This window comes from Pantherophis guttatus, chromosome 3 (genome assembly GCF_059756535.1).
Source record: "Pantherophis guttatus breed Tessera chromosome 3, ASM5975653v1, whole genome shotgun sequence".
Lineage (NCBI taxonomy): Eukaryota > Metazoa > Chordata > Lepidosauria > Squamata > Colubridae > Pantherophis > Pantherophis guttatus.
The window spans coordinates 47,095,585-47,112,648 of NC_142065.1; the positions used below are offsets into that span (position 1 = coordinate 47,095,585).

General features: G+C 37.6%; 1 protein-coding gene across 4 annotated transcripts in view; it reads right to left on the minus strand.

The window, feature by feature from the left end:
* Nucleotides 1–17,064, minus strand: part of MDM4 (MDM4 regulator of p53) — a 30,868-nt gene that overhangs the window by 9,714 nt on the left and 4,090 nt on the right. For 2 of the 4 annotated variants that reach the window (XM_060689778.2, XM_087889466.1), the window contains exons 2-8: nt 14,106–14,210; nt 13,786–13,860; nt 9,954–10,087; nt 5,815–5,864; nt 2,284–2,351; nt 1,353–1,449; nt 184–341 (exon numbers count right to left, since the gene is read on the minus strand). In XM_060689778.2, coding sequence (XP_060545761.2) covers nt 184–341; nt 1,353–1,449; nt 2,284–2,351; nt 5,815–5,864; nt 9,954–10,087; nt 13,786–13,860; nt 14,106–14,177 — 654 coding nt within the window. In that variant the 5' untranslated portion in view covers nt 14,178–14,210. Of the gene's footprint in view, nt 1–183; nt 342–1,352; nt 1,453–2,283; nt 2,352–5,814; nt 5,865–9,953; nt 10,088–13,785; nt 13,861–14,105; nt 14,211–17,064 lie in introns of all 4 variants that reach the window. The other 2 variants (XM_060689777.2, XM_060689776.2) reach the window with 1 other exon arrangement.

Below are 17,064 nucleotides of genomic sequence, written 5' to 3' on the forward strand. Positions count from 1 at the left end.
TGTTTAGTCTAAGGTCAGTGTCTATGATCATTAAGCGTGTTATTTTTCAGCCTCAACACAGCAACCAAAAATGTCAAAGACTACTTTGAGAATAAGAATCATTTCGATTTTTAATAAAATAATGAAATCACGCTAAGATATACAGGTTAATGTATACACATCATACTATTTGCTCATGTTTACCTTATTTGTATGTATATCTGTTGAATCATTGCTTCTGGACTTGTAATTGTTTCTTAGATTCCCTAAAAACCACCATGGAAGGCCAGCTACATCCCATTCTTCTACCAACAAATCCAATGTAGTTTGCTCCTTTGAAAGGTTATCTATTAGTTCTCCATCTGCAAAAGTGAAAAGACATTTAATTTAAAATAACGATGCTTTGGAAATCAACTGGCAAACCCAATCACTCGGATACAACTTACTCTAACATTATATCCATGTATATTCATCTGTGTGAATTCAAGTAGTCCTCAATTCTTCAAAAAAGAATTTTTGTCTTAAGTCAGTGTGGTTGTAATGCGAGTCATCACATGACTGGATTCAATTTCATGAGTATTTTTACCACTAAACTAATCCAGCTTCCCCAATTGACATTTCTTGTCAAAAACTGCCTGGGAAAGTTGCAAATGGTAGTCACATGACCACAGGATGCTGCAACCTGTCATAAATGTAAGTCTATTCTCAAATATCTGAATTGTGGTCACTTGATCAAGAGTTGATATGATGGTGTAATTGTAAGGACAGGTCAAAACCCACTTTTTCTGAGGCCACTATAACTTAGAACCATCATTAAGCAAATGGTTAATGTAGATATTTCTATTTCCTCCAACACACATAAGCAAAAAGCCTTTTGTGTTCACTTCTGTTCACATATTGTGTAATATTTAATGATAAGAGTTTAAATCTAACTTGAGAAATCAAACAAGAGTTTTTCTAAGAAATCAACAATAAATTTGTAATATCTTAAGAAGCTATCACTATCTTTATAGCAATGTGAGACTATTCTAAAAGCTACATGGAATAGCTTTGAAAACAGCATTCCCCTTCAACATTTTATTTATATGTGCAACTTTCACAAATTAAATTGACTACTTGAATATTACCTAATTTGTATATTCACATGAGAAAGAAATAAAATGTTTTCTTAAAAATACTTTGGAATATCTAATTGTATCAAGAATAATAGTAAAAAAAATAGCAAAAAAAAAAAAAGGAAAATACATAGGACTCACAGGTTCAACAAAAACAGCACAGCATCAGTATGTACATATTCTGCAAGACCCGTTAGATAAATAAGTGCCCAATAGTCAAAGCAATCTAATCATGTCTAATTGACAGGTCAGATTTACCTTTTTTCTCTTTGCATGTATGCTTTAAGGCTGTTAAGGAAGCTAGATCACCTTCATGGTCTTCCTGTTCAGTGCTGAAACTGCTCTCTGTGTTATTCTGCTTAAAGAAAAAATGAAAAATAACTATTAGCTAAGATATATGACAGAAGCACAGGGATGTAACACTTCCTTTCTTAGTCACCAGCTTAAGAGCAACAGTCACATACAATTCAAATACCATAAGAGTTACAGTAGAAATAAGACTTAACAAAAATTGCATTTATTAACTGATCAAGACATTTGCTAAAGATCAAATAGACGCAGATATGCAACCTGATAGTTTCATAAGTCTTTCACTACAACTCTCATGGGACTTGTAGCCCAAAACTTTTGGAAGATGCCAGGCTGCCTATCCCTGAACCTACTGAGTGTGCACGTGTGTATACACATGCACACAAACATGCACAGAACACATTACAATACAGCTACAATAGGATAAATGTTTCCAAAAAGCTGCAAAGGAATGCTATCAAGCTTGTTATCTCTGTATCAAATTAGGTAGCTTTCTCTTGAGGTGGACAATACTGATTCAACAACAGTATGAGAAACCATCTTGATTCTCCTAAGGTTTTCAGGTATTGTGAGTTTTCATGAAGTAATAATATCTATATCAGTCCCTGATAAATTAAAAAAAAACACTCCCACCCAGTGAAAGCTGGTATGACTAAGGAAAAGAAATGCTACATCCCAGGGAACATGTTCAGAGAATGGAACTCTGTAGGTAGAGAACAGAGAATGAGAACTCTGTCCTTGCTCTGTGGAGACCCAAGAACTTCTGAGGAAGGCAAAGACTCACCAGTAAACAAATCAGAAGTTCTAGCAATCCACTTCGCACAGGTACAGAGAAGGGACACTCTGTACGACAAAAGAAACCACCCAGCAATGGGTTTACCTTCAGCCGATCTTGACTTGGATTATCCTCACTCTGATCCTTTGCGAAAGCAAGTGTCTGTGCAGCATCTAGACAGCAGGTAAAGAAAGAAAACACCTTCCCTGGTAATAACCATTCTCACAATACAGAGGGAGCCCTTGTCAAGCAAGCATACCAAGTTCTTCGTGTATGGGTTTGAAATGGTTCGAAATTTCTCACCCAACGTTCAACTTTTTAGCTCACTCAAACATGGAGAATGGAGCTGATAGGTCCAACTTTATATCTCCTAAATCCTAATTAGCTACCACCCTCTAGAATAACTAGAATAACAACCATAGTAGACATATTTGTCCTATTGCCATTTTTTAAAGAAAAGCCAGTGCATAGCTAGATCTGGGTCAGAACATGGTGAGTGCACTTCTAACCCAATGACAAACTAACTCTACCATCCCTATTTGCAATATTAGGAAGTGCCCATTAGTGCCGTTACAATGTATCTTCCTTATCAATATGTAGATACATTAGATATGACTAGCTGGATCCTGAAGTGAAGGCAAATAATAAATACCTTTTTTGCTCTTGGTATAACCCTGGTACAGCTTATTCTAAAAGTGCTTTTTCAAAAGGCAATGGGACTTTCTAATTTTTTTTCCGTTGAAAATGTTTTGTTTCTCATCCAAGATATGCTTTCAAGGATGAGAAGCTAAACATTTTCAAGGGGAAAAAAACCAAGGAAGTCCAGGTGCCTTTTGAAAAGCACCTTTGGGATAACCACAACCTGGATGATTCTCCATAGATATTCTAGCTATGTTTTTTTTTAAAGACGCAATAATAAACTATGTTGCTAACGTCATGTCTATTTGCCTCTCAATATGATTATGCGTTCTGTGATGGTCTTTCTCACCAAAACAAAGATCTAGCTAGATGCCAATTCAACTCTGAAATCGCATATGTGTATGCCATGGAAAATGACAAAGATTAAAAGAGAAGTCAGAAGTTTTTAAATAGTTTACTATTTACTATATTTACTATATAGTATATATATTATATATAGTAAACTATAGTTTACTAACATTCACTAACCATTCAGCAGCAGGCATAATGCAACCTTCAGACTAAATTCGGAAACTCTGTAAAAACAACCAATTCAAGTTTCTGGTGAGAATTATTTGCCTCTTCCCCGTTATAACAACTGGGGCAAAAAGAGGAGGGAGGTAGCCACACTCAATTTAATGTCATCCACTGCCAGCAACCCCCTCCTGAAACATAAAAAATAGGCTCTGCTCTACTGCCTAGAAGGGGAATAAAGGTGTACACACCTTGTTTTAACTTTGTGAATGTATTCATCTCAAAATGATTCTCAAAACAAAACTGGGATCAAATCAAAAACAAAGAAGGATCACACTAAAAGAAAGAATCTTCTGCAAAATACATTGAAACTACACACAAGAACTCAGTTCTAGACAGATAGAGGTACTTCAGCAAGAAATTAGGATGATTCTTAACCGGAGAATAAAGAGCTACTGTATTTACAATAGTCACTTCTTTTTATATCAGATTGGAGAGCATGTGGCATGTTCTTTGAAGTGACTGTGAAGGGCAACATAAATAGTACCATTTATATAAAGCTTGCACTAAGAGCAGTTTTATCATGCACAAAGCAAAACTATTGACTGATTGCTCGTATATGCTTCCTAATTAAAAAAGTCGATGCATAATTGTCCTGATTGCTTTAGGAAAGCATCTTCAGATACAACGCTGCACTTTATTTTGCTATGCAGTTCAGTTTTGAATTTTATATGCCAATCTTTTATCATGTCAAAATAAAGTTTATTTCCTTTTTAGCTTTTAAAATTGTGTTAAATCACGTAGCCAGGAAGCCAATCAAATCATCGCAACAAATAAAACACGAAACCCACTATCCTTAATATTATACTGATTTCTACAGAGCAAGGTCAGCAATACAGGTAGTCCTCACTTACCAACTGCCTTGTTTAGTGACTGTTCAAAGTTACAATAGTTGAGAAAAACACAGCTTTGCGACCAATCCTTGCATGTTTGGTGGTCACAAAGTTGGACAGCCACCATTTGCGAGGTTCATAATCAGTTTCCAACAAACAGAATCAATTTGAAAATGCAAATGTGAAATCACAATTCGGAGCCCTATGATGTCTTGCTTAATAACCATCGTGATTGTCTTAACCACAGAAGTAGAAGTGACATCCAGCCTCATGACATGATTTTTTGCTTAGCAACTGCCACATTTACTGACAGAGTTGCCAGTCCCAATTGTGTTTAGTAAGCGAGGACTACCTGAATTCCTGTTTGAAACCCCGTACTGGTTCACTACACTGGATTAATTGTACATCTAATGGAGATGTTAACAGAGATTATCTACTCAAATAAGGCTACTGGTAAATTAACCAATGCTAACTAAAGAAAGGTGTCGAAATATACTGAAATCAAGATCTGTGCATACATTCTGTATTTCTTTTAGTTGTTCCAGGTGTACAGGTAGTCCTCGAGTTACTGTCGCAATTGAGCCTTCCCATGACATAACTTGTGATGGTTGTAAAGTAGGTCAGTCATGTGATCAACCCTGTTTTACTACCTGTTTTTGCAGAGGTTGTTAAGCAAATGCCGTAGTCATTAAGTGAACCCACGATACGGGCTTGTTTTATTGTAAACTAAAAATAAATGGTAGTTTATGGCCAAACCATGACTGTGGGTCGCTGCAAATGGCCATAAATGTGGCCTGTTTGCCAAATGCCCAAAGTGTGGTCATGTGAATGGGACGCAGGGGGTGCGGGGAGCACAACCATCGGAACCTCAACCAGTTGTTAAGTCTAGGACTATCTGTGGTCTGATTCTTTTCTGAAAGTTTGTGCTCCTCTGGTCAAAGTCCAGCACTGATTTTGTCTGAAATGCCAGCAACTGTTAGTGACTGAAACTATTAGCTTCAGTATAACTTTCACAGTACCCTCAGAATGGCCATATTGATGTAGTTCAAAGAAGAAATAGAAACATTCTGTACTTCTCCAGAATGCTCCATTTCCCACAATGGCAGGTCTGGAATATGCCTAAAAAAAGCCAACAGTACATTTATATGCAAAAATGCACATTAAAAAAAATTCTCATACCAGTGTAGAAAATACAAAGTTACCAGTTTAAAAATAGAACAGCTTAAAAATAATAAAAGTGGGAAAAACGTGACCAGGAAAATGTTATGCATGTTCACAAAAAAACCATTTTCTGCATCTCAAAAGGATTTGGGCAAAGACAAAGCCATACAGGTAGAAAGCCTGGAGACCAGCACAGGATATGTCTATCGGCATACTTATAACCATTGACACCATGATGGTGATCCTGGTTTAGTTTTATTTCAATATATGTCAACATATTACCAGTTTTTTTTTTTTTTTTTTTGTTAGCACAGGGCTGCAGAATCCCAATACTCCCAATCCTCAAGAGCAATTCATCTCACGCAAACGCTAACACGTTTTTACTTACCAAGATTAATTTTACAAAAAGAATGAATTTGAAGAAACCTACCTGTAGTACTGGTAAGAGTCACATTCCTTCTCAGCATATCATAAACAAGGCTGTAGAAAAATAATGAATAATGAGCGAACATAATTGAATAAAGGACATAATTATATAAAGAATAATTTTTAAAAAAGGTAAAGGTTTCCCCTGTCCAGTCAGGTCTGACTCTAGGGAGCGATGCTCATCTCCCTGTCATGGTTCCAAACCAAGCCAGCAAAGGAAGGGGCCACACTGTGAGTTGAATGGGTCTCTTTTAGTGGTAGGTTGCTACCGGTTCTCTTCAGTTCTTGAGAACCGGTAGTGGAAATTTTGAGTAGTTCGGAGAACTGGCAAATACCACCTCTGCCTGGCCCCGCCCCCAATCTATTCGCTGCCTCCCGAGTCCCAGCTGATCGGCTAGAAGGAAAAAATCAGGGCTCACTTGACAAAGAAGAGGAGGAAAAAAAAAGACACCTTAGCTTTAAATTGAGAAGCCAAGAAGCCTCCCAACTGATCGACTAGAACCAATCCGTTCCTTGTAAACCGCTGGGTGGGAGTAGATTGGCAATTGAGGCCAAGCTGCCTGAAAGCGGTTCCCGATGCTCTCGGTGGTAGCAGAGTGGCAAAAACTGTTTAAACTCTTGCCGCGGCGCTTCAAAGGGCCGCCCTACAGCTGATCAGTGGTAAAAGACAGTGTGGTGGTAGACTAGTGCGCTCCAAAAACAAATGGGTAGACCAGTGCATTCCAAAAACAAATAGATAGACCGGAACGCTCCAAAAACAAATGGGTAGACTCGTGTGCTCCAAGAACAAATGGGTAGACCAATATGGCTCTGCAAGCAGTTAAAAGCCTGGTAGACCAGTACCTCTGCTAAATCCTAAAGAATTGACATGACCATCAAACCACGCCCACAAAATAAGCCACGTCCACAGAACTGGTAGTAAAAAAATTTAGACCCCACCCCTGGTCTCTTTACTGGAGTCTCAGCTTGGCATGTGGTGAACAATAGAGTAAAAAGGGTTTTAGCCAGCATTACTGGCTTCTGCTAGCCAGCTGGCTATATAGACTCAGCACGGTCCACCCTCCTGTTCCTGGTTGCTCCTTGCTGGCTCCAACAAGTACTCTTGCTGCAGCCCGGTTGCTCCTTGGCCGACTCCAGCAACTACTTTTTTGGCCCGCTCCAGCAAGCGCTCCTCTAGCCTGGTTGCTCTCTGGCTAGCTCCAGCAAGGACTCTGCAGACCTGGATGGCTTCTGAACTGACCACAGCTGGCTTGCTTTCCTGGCTCCTCTCCCAGTATGAGTCCCATCACCCGACACCCATCTGTGGCCCCATGCATCCCGCTCCCATGTGTGTGTGGTAACTCCTAAACAGTGCATTGTGGCCACTTTGAATGGTGTGCCATCTCGGACGTTGACACTGCCTTTCCTAGTCAGCATTGTACAAATACACTTCCGAGGTCACATGGCCAGCATGACTATATGCTGAGGCACACATAATACTCTTTCTTTCCTGCTGAAATGGTACTTCTTTATCTACTTGCATTTGCCTGCTTTCAAACCACTAGGTTGGCAGGAGCTGGGGCAGAAACAGGAACTTGGGTCTCAAACTGACAACCTTCCGGTCAACAAGCTGTGTCTTAACCACACAGCCCCCGCACCCACGCATAAAGAATACTTCTTTTTAATTCAAATATTATGCAAGATGGAGTACCAATGAGCTCTCCAAAATCATGATACAGCATATGATTTATAAGAAGGAAAAGCAATCTACATCAGATGCATTTAGAGAAAGAATAGAAATAAATATGGCCTAATTTCAAGTCAATTCAATTTAAAAAAAAATGTTTAAACTTTTTTCTCAGAACCGTTATCAGTTCTCTCATGACGGTTCTCAACCTGCCATTAAATCCTTATAGTCATTAGCCATTGCTGGTACAAACACTCTGCAGGAGAATTTATCATACACTCACAATTAACACAATGAATTCTCATTCTGTCAAGAGACGGATTTACTGTATGCATATAAAATTAAGCATGCCAAATATACCTGTACCTGCATACTTTTTAAAGGAAAAAAAAACTTCTAGTCTTCAGAAATGGACTGTTTGGTTAAACCATTTGACAGAATGATGAGTATCAGATATGAAGCTGGGAGGCTTGATAAAATTTCCATCCACAGAACAGTAATAGCACTTAGACTTATATACCGCCCCATGGTGCTTTACGGCACTCTCTGAGTGGTTTATAACGTCAGCATATTGCCCCCAACAATCTGGTCTTCATTTTATCAACTTCGGAAGGATGGAAGGCTGTGTCTACTTTGAACCTTATCGGGATCGAACTCCAGGCTGTGGGCAGAGTTAGCCTGCAATACTGCATTCTAACTACTGCACCACCAAGGCTTGCTAAGAATAAGCCAATTCCATGCACAGGTACAATTACAGTAAACCTCAGAGTTTCAGGCTAAGTTATGAAATTGTTTAGAAAACCTCCATGAAAATACAAAATCAAAACAGAAGTTAGAGGATAAGACCAAATTTCTAAGTTTACTATCTGAATAATTTTTAACAGGAAAGAACATTCAAAAATAATAGTGGCATCTATAGACTGAAATAAAATATTCCATTTATTAATTTACTATACTATTACTCATTCCGCTGCATGTGGATATAGGAATATTCAATCTGTGAAATTTTTGCTTCTGTGTAGTTCCATCCCAAACCTCTCTTACTGCATAGTTAGGACTAAGTTCACAGGACTTAAGTATGCAATATTATACTTGTGCAATTAAGTCCCATGGCAACAGCATTGCCTTAAGTATGCATCAGCGTGGGAGCAGAGAATAATTGATTAAACAAGAGCAATATCTGCATGTTAGCACTGCACATGAATAGTACCATGCTCATTTGCTTCCAGTCTGCTATAGTCAAATATACTGATCAGCCAAAGAAAAAAAAGAGTCTGGAATATTCAGCATTCATATATAATATATACCCAGACCATAGGAGATATGGCTAGAAATTCAAGCATGAATTTTCTTCTTCATTTATTCTCTTGAAAAAAAGATAATAAAGGAATGTAACTAATTATGCAAATAAGAACAAATAGAGTAAGCACAGTATTACAGTAACTAAGTTCACCAAAAATATTAATGCTATTCATCAGGATGAAGTTAATAAACCAAATTGGTTGCAAGCAGTGGTGTGCTAATAAACATTTAAGAACTGGTTCCACCAGCTTCATTGCCACCAATGCCCTGTGTACAGGTAGTCCTCAACTTACGTCAGTTCATTTAGTGACCGTTCAAAGTTACAACAGAATTGAAAAAGGGACTTATGACCGTTTTTCACACTTATAATTGTTGTAGCATCCCGATGGTCACGTGATCAAAATTCCAATGCTTGGGAACCGATTTGTATTTATAACGGTAGTAGTGTCCCAGGGTCATGTGAGCACTTTGTGGACCCCCAAATCAATGGGAAAGCCAGATTCACTTAACGACTGTGTGACTAACTTAACAATTTTAGCGATTCACTTAACAACAGTGGCAAGAAAAGTCGAAAAGTGGAGCAAAACTTACTCAACAAATGTTTTACTTAACAGCAGAAATGTTGGGCTCCATTGTGGTCGTAAGTCAAGGACTACTTGTAATAGCACAGAACAGCTGATTTGTAAACTAGACATCAAGGCTCAATTCTACTTGCAAGTGACTTGCAACATTTCTGAAAATTTAGCAATGGGCTCTCATGAACCAGTACAAACTGGCTCCATCACACCAGGGGTTGCAGGTTTATAAAGTTTTTCATAAATCTAGACAGTTATCAGAATTTTTCAGTATTCTTCACTATCTAGCCTATAATCTCTTCCAAGTATTATACAAGAGGATTAAGAAACATTGACAAAACAGATTTTAGTAACTCTGTTCTTATATTTATTTATTAAATTCATATTTGCCATTGAAGTTTGTTTATGTATTTGATAATTTTGTCAAGTGCCACCAATTACAACACAATTCTTACAACGAAGTATTCAGTTAGATGTATGTTCCCAAAGGGAGTATTGGGCCAAAATTCACTGTATCTACTCAAAATAAAATAGAACTCTTTGCTTTAGATAATAAAATTTGCAGAATCGTATTCCATGGGTATGACAGAGATTGCCTACCTTGGTTCTTTTACAGAGAAACTCTGACAGCCCAAAAGCTCCCCCAGCTGGTCTTTTCCACAGTGTACCATGTGCTGCTGTTCTCTGTCATACAGCTGTTTCTGTGCAATGTACTCTCCAAGATAGATCATACACTAAAAAAATAATAATGAAAATTTCAGTTATGCTGTTTTATACAAAAATCATCTTAGTAGAGTTACTTTGCATTGTTTCAGTAATTTTCAAACCTGTTGTGTGTGTGTGTGAGAGAGAAAGAGAGAGAGAGTGCACACATTTTTCAATGCAATATAAACAAACAACAAAGGAACACCATAAAGACAGCTATGGATCTCTACCATAATTCATTAAGCAAGAGAAAGTGTCCTGAAATATTTTTTTAAAAAAAAAAATCAATAAAGGACTAAAATGAATCCAAAGAATAAGAAAATCACAGAATACATGTAAAAAGGAAAAACAAAAGTTATAATCAGGTAAGTAAAACAATCAGGAAAAATATAGTAAGTTTATAGCCTCCAAAGGAACATTGGGCTTATTTATTATTAATTATGCTTATTATTTAATTCTACCGTAGTTTTAACTGCTTCATATTTATGTATGGCTTTATTAGCTTTTGCATTTTATTTGAATAGTGACCACTCTGTGAGGGAGAAAGGCGGCTTCTAAATGGGATATATAAATAAATCTGGCCTATCACATGAAAGCAGCCATACATTAGAATGTTTATTTCAAAAAAAGTAATGTAATCTGAAAATCAAAAGAATTTCCACCAGACCTTTGTTATATTAGATTATGCTCTAATACAAATTATGTAGACTGCCACTTTTGTCTGCATAAGATTGGATGCATTCACATGGTCTTTCCCAGGCACCTAAAGGATCCAACCAGTATCCAGAAGAGACTTAAAATGTCCCCCCAAAATCTAGTGGGCATCTCTGCCCTGTGTTTTGTGAGCTGGAAAGATCTTGAAGAAGACTGCATTGCCCTTCTGCCCAATACACTCCAAGAAAGTGGATAGAGTGCTCTCTAGGTTATCCATTACTGCCTTCGGGCTTGACCTATGCCTATCCAGGCTCCTGCAAGTATAGTATGGACCATAACGATCTGGATCTGGATCTGGGAGACTGTCAATATTCCTTTAACAGAGGGGATTCTGCCAGCAGTTTAGAAATAGATTGTGTTAAATCCCTAAAATTATCTCCAGTTCTGTTAGTGTTAGATAACTATCACCCAGTCTCCAACCCTTTTCGGGTATTGGTGAATCCAATATAAATACGAAGCATACGGGTATCACCCAGTCTCTCTACCCTTTTCGGGTATTGGTGAATCCAATATAAATACGAAGCAGATTATCTGGAATCTTTTCAGTCAGCATTTAGGTCTAAGCATGGAAGGCTGTCAGGATCTGGATGGGACCTACCTAAAGCTGAACCCAAACAAAGATACTGTTTGTCCATTGAGGCTCTCCAATCTTATCTATACCAATTTTATCTCTGGATGGTCAGGTTCTATCTCTTGTAAAAAGGTCCTGCATATACAGCAAATGAAGATGTACCTAGAAGGCCTTTTGCTCAACTTTGGTTGGTGTACCAAGTTGCAAATCTTAGTTTACAGAAGAAGACATCCTCAATAAGACCCAGTTAAACTATGGCAATGCAATTTACATGGAGCTGCCTGTAAAAGCTACTCAGAACCTGCAATTAATCCAAGATGCACCAGCTGTGTGCTAACTAGTTCATGTTGTTGGGAACATATTCCACCAATATTGTGGGCTCTGCAGTAGCTTTCATTTAATTACCATCCTGATGCAATTTAAAGTACTAATTGATAGTTTTGACCTTTATAGTTTGGCATCATGTTACCTACTCTAACTAAATTGTCTGCTCTAACATCTATGCAGAATTGCAGATTCTCAATTATCCAGGTCATGGATGTCCCAATGGTGCTTTTCAAAAGGCAACTGGACTTGTTTCTTGGATGTGAGGCAAAATGTTTTCAAAGAAAAAAACCAAGAAAACCCAGTTGCCTTTTGAAAAGCACCATTGGGATATGCCTGCTTTAACCTGTATCAGCCTGACCTATTAGATCATATACAGAAAAACTACTCCTGGTGCTCTAAAAAAAAAAAACAATACCCTTTTTATGACCCTGTATTCCCTATTTGGGATATCAGAAAACAAACGTGGCTGTGCTCTACAGTCACAATGTCAATCTTCTGAAATTCTTGCTATAGAAATCACTCCAGCACCATCTCTGAGCACGTTCAGGAAGATGGTAAAGATGGTAATCTGGAAAGCATTTTTACTTGTTTTGGGGTCATCTCTATGTAAACTGCATTGCTGTAGTTTAACTGGGTGGTACTGAGGATGTTTTCTTGTGCAAACTAAGGTTTGCAACTTGGTACACCAGCCAAAATTGAGCAAAAGACCTTCTAGGTACATTTTTGTTTTATTCTTATTTCACTCTCAGAAACTTTTCTTTTATGTATTTAAGCTTACTTAAATGTTTTAAATTTGTTTTCTATCATATAAATCATGGAGAATCAAACTAATAGTCTCTAAGTGCAAATTAAATAATAAAACATAACAAGGTAGGCTGAAGTCTAATGCATAACCTATAAGAGGAGCACATTTTTCAAGCTGTATATTATGCATAGAATTTAATATCCTTTTCATGACAGCAGCAGCAGCAAAAAAAAAAATATCAGAAGAAAAAACCAAAATGAAGAAAGCTGGCAGTGCTTCTAGCTATTATAGAGAACAGGTTCTCACTGCGCTAAATGTAGACTGCTATGGCAAATTAACATTTTAACATGGAAACTCATTCATTTGAAGCATTGGATTTGTTTTTTGCAAAAATATTGGAAGCTAAATAAGTTATTTAAATGCATAAGTATTTAAAATAAGTCAAACAACTCTGCGGGAATATCTGACACATTCCTAATGAAAAGCCAGAGCATTTAATTCCTGGCTGACAGAATAACCCTATAAATCACAGCCAGTGTCATTTTTTCTAATATGTACACACTTTGCATTTTAAACTTAAAAGAAATGATTTTATAGAATGTTTCCAGTTTAGCTGACATGACTTTTCCAATAGAGACGAAATAAAAAGCATAATTTAAAAACATTCAAGCATCAATTGGTCACCAACATCCTACACCTAGCAAGTGCAAACAAGTTACCAAGCACCCAGATCATAATGTTATGATGGGCGGGAAGGGTGGCTGCAACATTTCCAATGGTTGGAAATGCTTTATAGCAGGGGTGTCAAACTCGTGGCGTCACGTTGTCATCATGTGACATATCACGACGTTTTTTGCCTCGCTAAACCGGGGGTGGGCGTGGCCAGCACGTGACACATCCAGCCCGTGGGTCATAAGTATGACACACCTGTTTTATAGGCTGTAAAGCACCCTTTCCCAAACCACTGATAATTCAAATCATTGTTAAACAAACACTCATAAGTCAAAGATTACCTGTACATTTTCTTCTTTCTCTTTTTAAACACTTGTCAGGACTACTAGAACAAAAGTGTCAAACTCCCGGCCCAAGGGCCGGATGCATCACACGCCAGCCACGCCCTATTTTAAGCAAAGGGAAAAGTCGTGATATGTCATGTGATGACAATGTGACAACGCAAGTTTGACAGCCCTACTCTAGTCGCATAGCCAGCATTCAAATTTTGCAGCCACACATCACATGGAGTAAGAATATGGATATAGACTTGGTCTGCACTGGATGCCATTAAAAAGTAAATTATGATGCATTTCTTTCTTAATTCAAATTTAGATAACCTGACTTTCCAGGGTAGAATTGTGTGCATAGGAACTCACCTCTTTTAACGTAAAAGTTTCACCCTTAGCACCTGCTGCATGCAGAACTTTCAGCAGTGGCAATTTTGGTCGTACCTACGATACACCAAATGGAATTTTTTTTAGACATGTTGTATAAAGCTGGAAAAATCAATATAAAAAACTACTTCCCACAGGTTACAAATTTAAAGCTTTACAAACCCCAACTCCAGATAAATTTTACTGTATCAAGCTAGCAGAGGAAAACAAATACAACTATTTCACAGAATCTCAGCAATGCTAACTTTTCCCTCTTTTACAAGATTACAGTATTAAATTGAAAAATTTGATTGGTGAAATACCTGTTTGATTGGTTCAAGTGATGATCTGCAGGAGTTCTCAGATGGTTGAAATTGTGTGGAGGTAGATGTCATTTTGGCAGTATAGTAGCTGTCAGTATTAGAAACCTAAAATAGAAATCAGGTTTACTTAATAGATTTATACTCCCTTCTCCACCAGCTGATATACACAGAATTTCCTCCTCTAATATTTTGCCACACTTTGTGAGATAGGTGGGTTAAGACAGAGAGAGAGACAGAGACGGGGGGGGGGGGCGGGGAGGGGGAGATATCAACCCAAAGACATCCAGTGAACTACCATAGCTGAGATTGAACTTGAACATCTATTCAGTGTTACTCTCACATAAGATTAAACATTATTTTCAGAAGCCTTTGAAGCCAATTTGATATACATCACCTAAGGATAACACCAGAAATGCATTAATGTCTACCATGCCAATCATATTCTCTTTTAATTTTGGTTATCCTAAGCTTGAAAGAAAACTCTGCAATGTCCACTTTATTAAATCTCTCAGTGAGGCTTTCAAGGTACCTTATTTAAAGTGTTGTTCCTTGCAATGTTCTTCAAACTGCTTGAAGCAAAAGAGAACAATCTGTGCTCTTTGACATGTTGAGACAAGTAGCTAACTTGTTAATGTGACTCATGGGATGTGAGTATTGCTGAATCATTCAACCACTACTGGAAATTCTCACTCCAAGGTTTACTCAGCAGGCAATGATGAGACCACTTATCTGCCCCTATTAATTAAAAACTGATGGCAAATACATTTTATGCCACCATAATGCTTGAGAATATATATATTAAATATATAGTTTTCAAGTCAGAAAGACCCATTTAATTTTCACTAAGTTCAAGCAAAGAAAAACTTCCAATTTTTATTTTAGGATTACTGTAGTATCAAATTCAGTAACACCAAACACATTTTAAATCATGGCAAAGTTTTGTGTATTATATTATATACCACTCTATAATATTATAAAGACATAATCTTATGTCTTCTCGACCACAAAGAATATTAAGATTATAAAATCAAAGCATGCATAAAAAAATAAAATTTAAAGCAGCCTCAACTTTAAAAACAACCAAAACCAAAATTAAAACAGGGAAGCCCAGACTACAAAGCAGCCTGCCCAAAAGTATGGGGAGGAGGGGAGGGGGGAATACAGGAATGGAGATGACAGGAACCAGAAGTGCCAGCCAGAGCCAACAATTGAACAATCCAAGGACACAGGCATGGGAATGGAATGTGAAACCAAAGAGGCGCCAAAGTTTAGAACTGTTACTAAAACAACTAATTTGATCTTTATGAGTTCAGGATTTACAGTTTTAAAATGCTTAAATGAGCAGCAAGATATTCCCAAAAACAAAAAGCAACAATAGCAGCAATGCCATTTTGGGAATGTTATTTCAAAAAACACTGTCTCCCTTATAAGTATACAATCATTTAATCACAATATCAGCATCATTTTAATCCCTTAAAAGAACTTGGGTTTGAATACGCATCAGAAAATACACAATTTGTAATAGTATGATCTCTAGCTCTTTACTGCTTTAACAATGCTCATTTTAAATTGTGTCTAGAGATGGGTGGCAATCTAGACAGTTGATAAAGTGTTGATAACAAAGACACTTCCACACATAAACTCATCCGATTCTCCAATAACATTACTGAATCAGTAGGCACCGTATAAGGGCAAAAAAACCCCTCTAGCTAACCCCTCTAGATGACCAATCATGGTTTATTCTCCATTATGTCTAAACTAGGTTTCTTACTTTCATTATATTAATAAGAACATATTGACCAATCTTGATTAATTATCACAGTGTAATCCATATCTTATGATGAAACACAAATTTGTATGTCAGCATGGCAACTGTAATACAACATATTGATGACATCATGGACCAAGTCTATATATGAGTTTCCTCATATGGATATTAGGCAGGATAAATAAAAGGAAAGAACCCATATTCCTAAAGCATACCGAGTAAGGAGTATGAACTCCAACACCTCCTTCTGAAAACAGCCATCCAACCAGGAGCAGAACCAGCATTAAACAGTAGTCAACTCAGCCAACTTACACAGTAATACCATGGTTGAAAATAGACAATGAATTGTTGACTTTAAAACTAGATAGTAATAATGCATAAAATGACAGATGGCAAGCCTGTCATTGCCATCAGACTATGATGGCATAATTCCTTGATTTCCTTCCTACAGATTATGGCATATTTCCTTCCTACAGAATCAACAGAAACAGAAATGAAAATGAGTACTAAAAATAGCCATAGTGAGATACTATTTAAAAAGCACATAACCCATGGAATTCATTTTATTTATTTATTTTCAGTTGGTGAAGAAATTCAATAAAATGGGCACATTTCTTATTTAAATGTATCTAGAGAAAAGTCTCTCAATGTTACAATGTCAAAAAACACATACTTTGACCTAAAAGATGTTTAATAAACCATACTACCATGTTTCCACGATTTTTGATTTTTACACTTTTAATATAAGCTTTTAATATAAGTTTTGATTTTTACACTTTTAATATAAGCCCTACCCCCAAAATAAACCCTAATTAAGACCCCGCCCACTCCAGAGTGCACGGGTAAGAATTAAACTAGGGCGAGGATGGTGGTGGAGCTGCCCTACTACTTACCTTTGGATAGTTGCAGGCAGGCCTCGCACACCCTTGCCGGCCCATTTCTTCTGCAGCCAGCAAGGCTTTCCTGAAAGCCTCTCTAGCTGATAAAACAGCTCTGGATCGATCCGGAGCTCTGTTATTGGCTGTAGAGGCCTTCAGGAAAGTGTTGCTGGCTGCAACTATCTGAGGCCAAAAAAGTTCTTGAAGGCCTCTGACTGTGAAAAGGAGGCCGAGGGTGACGCGTGCAAGTGAGGAGAGTCAGTGGACGACATCCCCCTCCCCCGAAAATAAGACCTGGTGCCTTTTTTGGTGG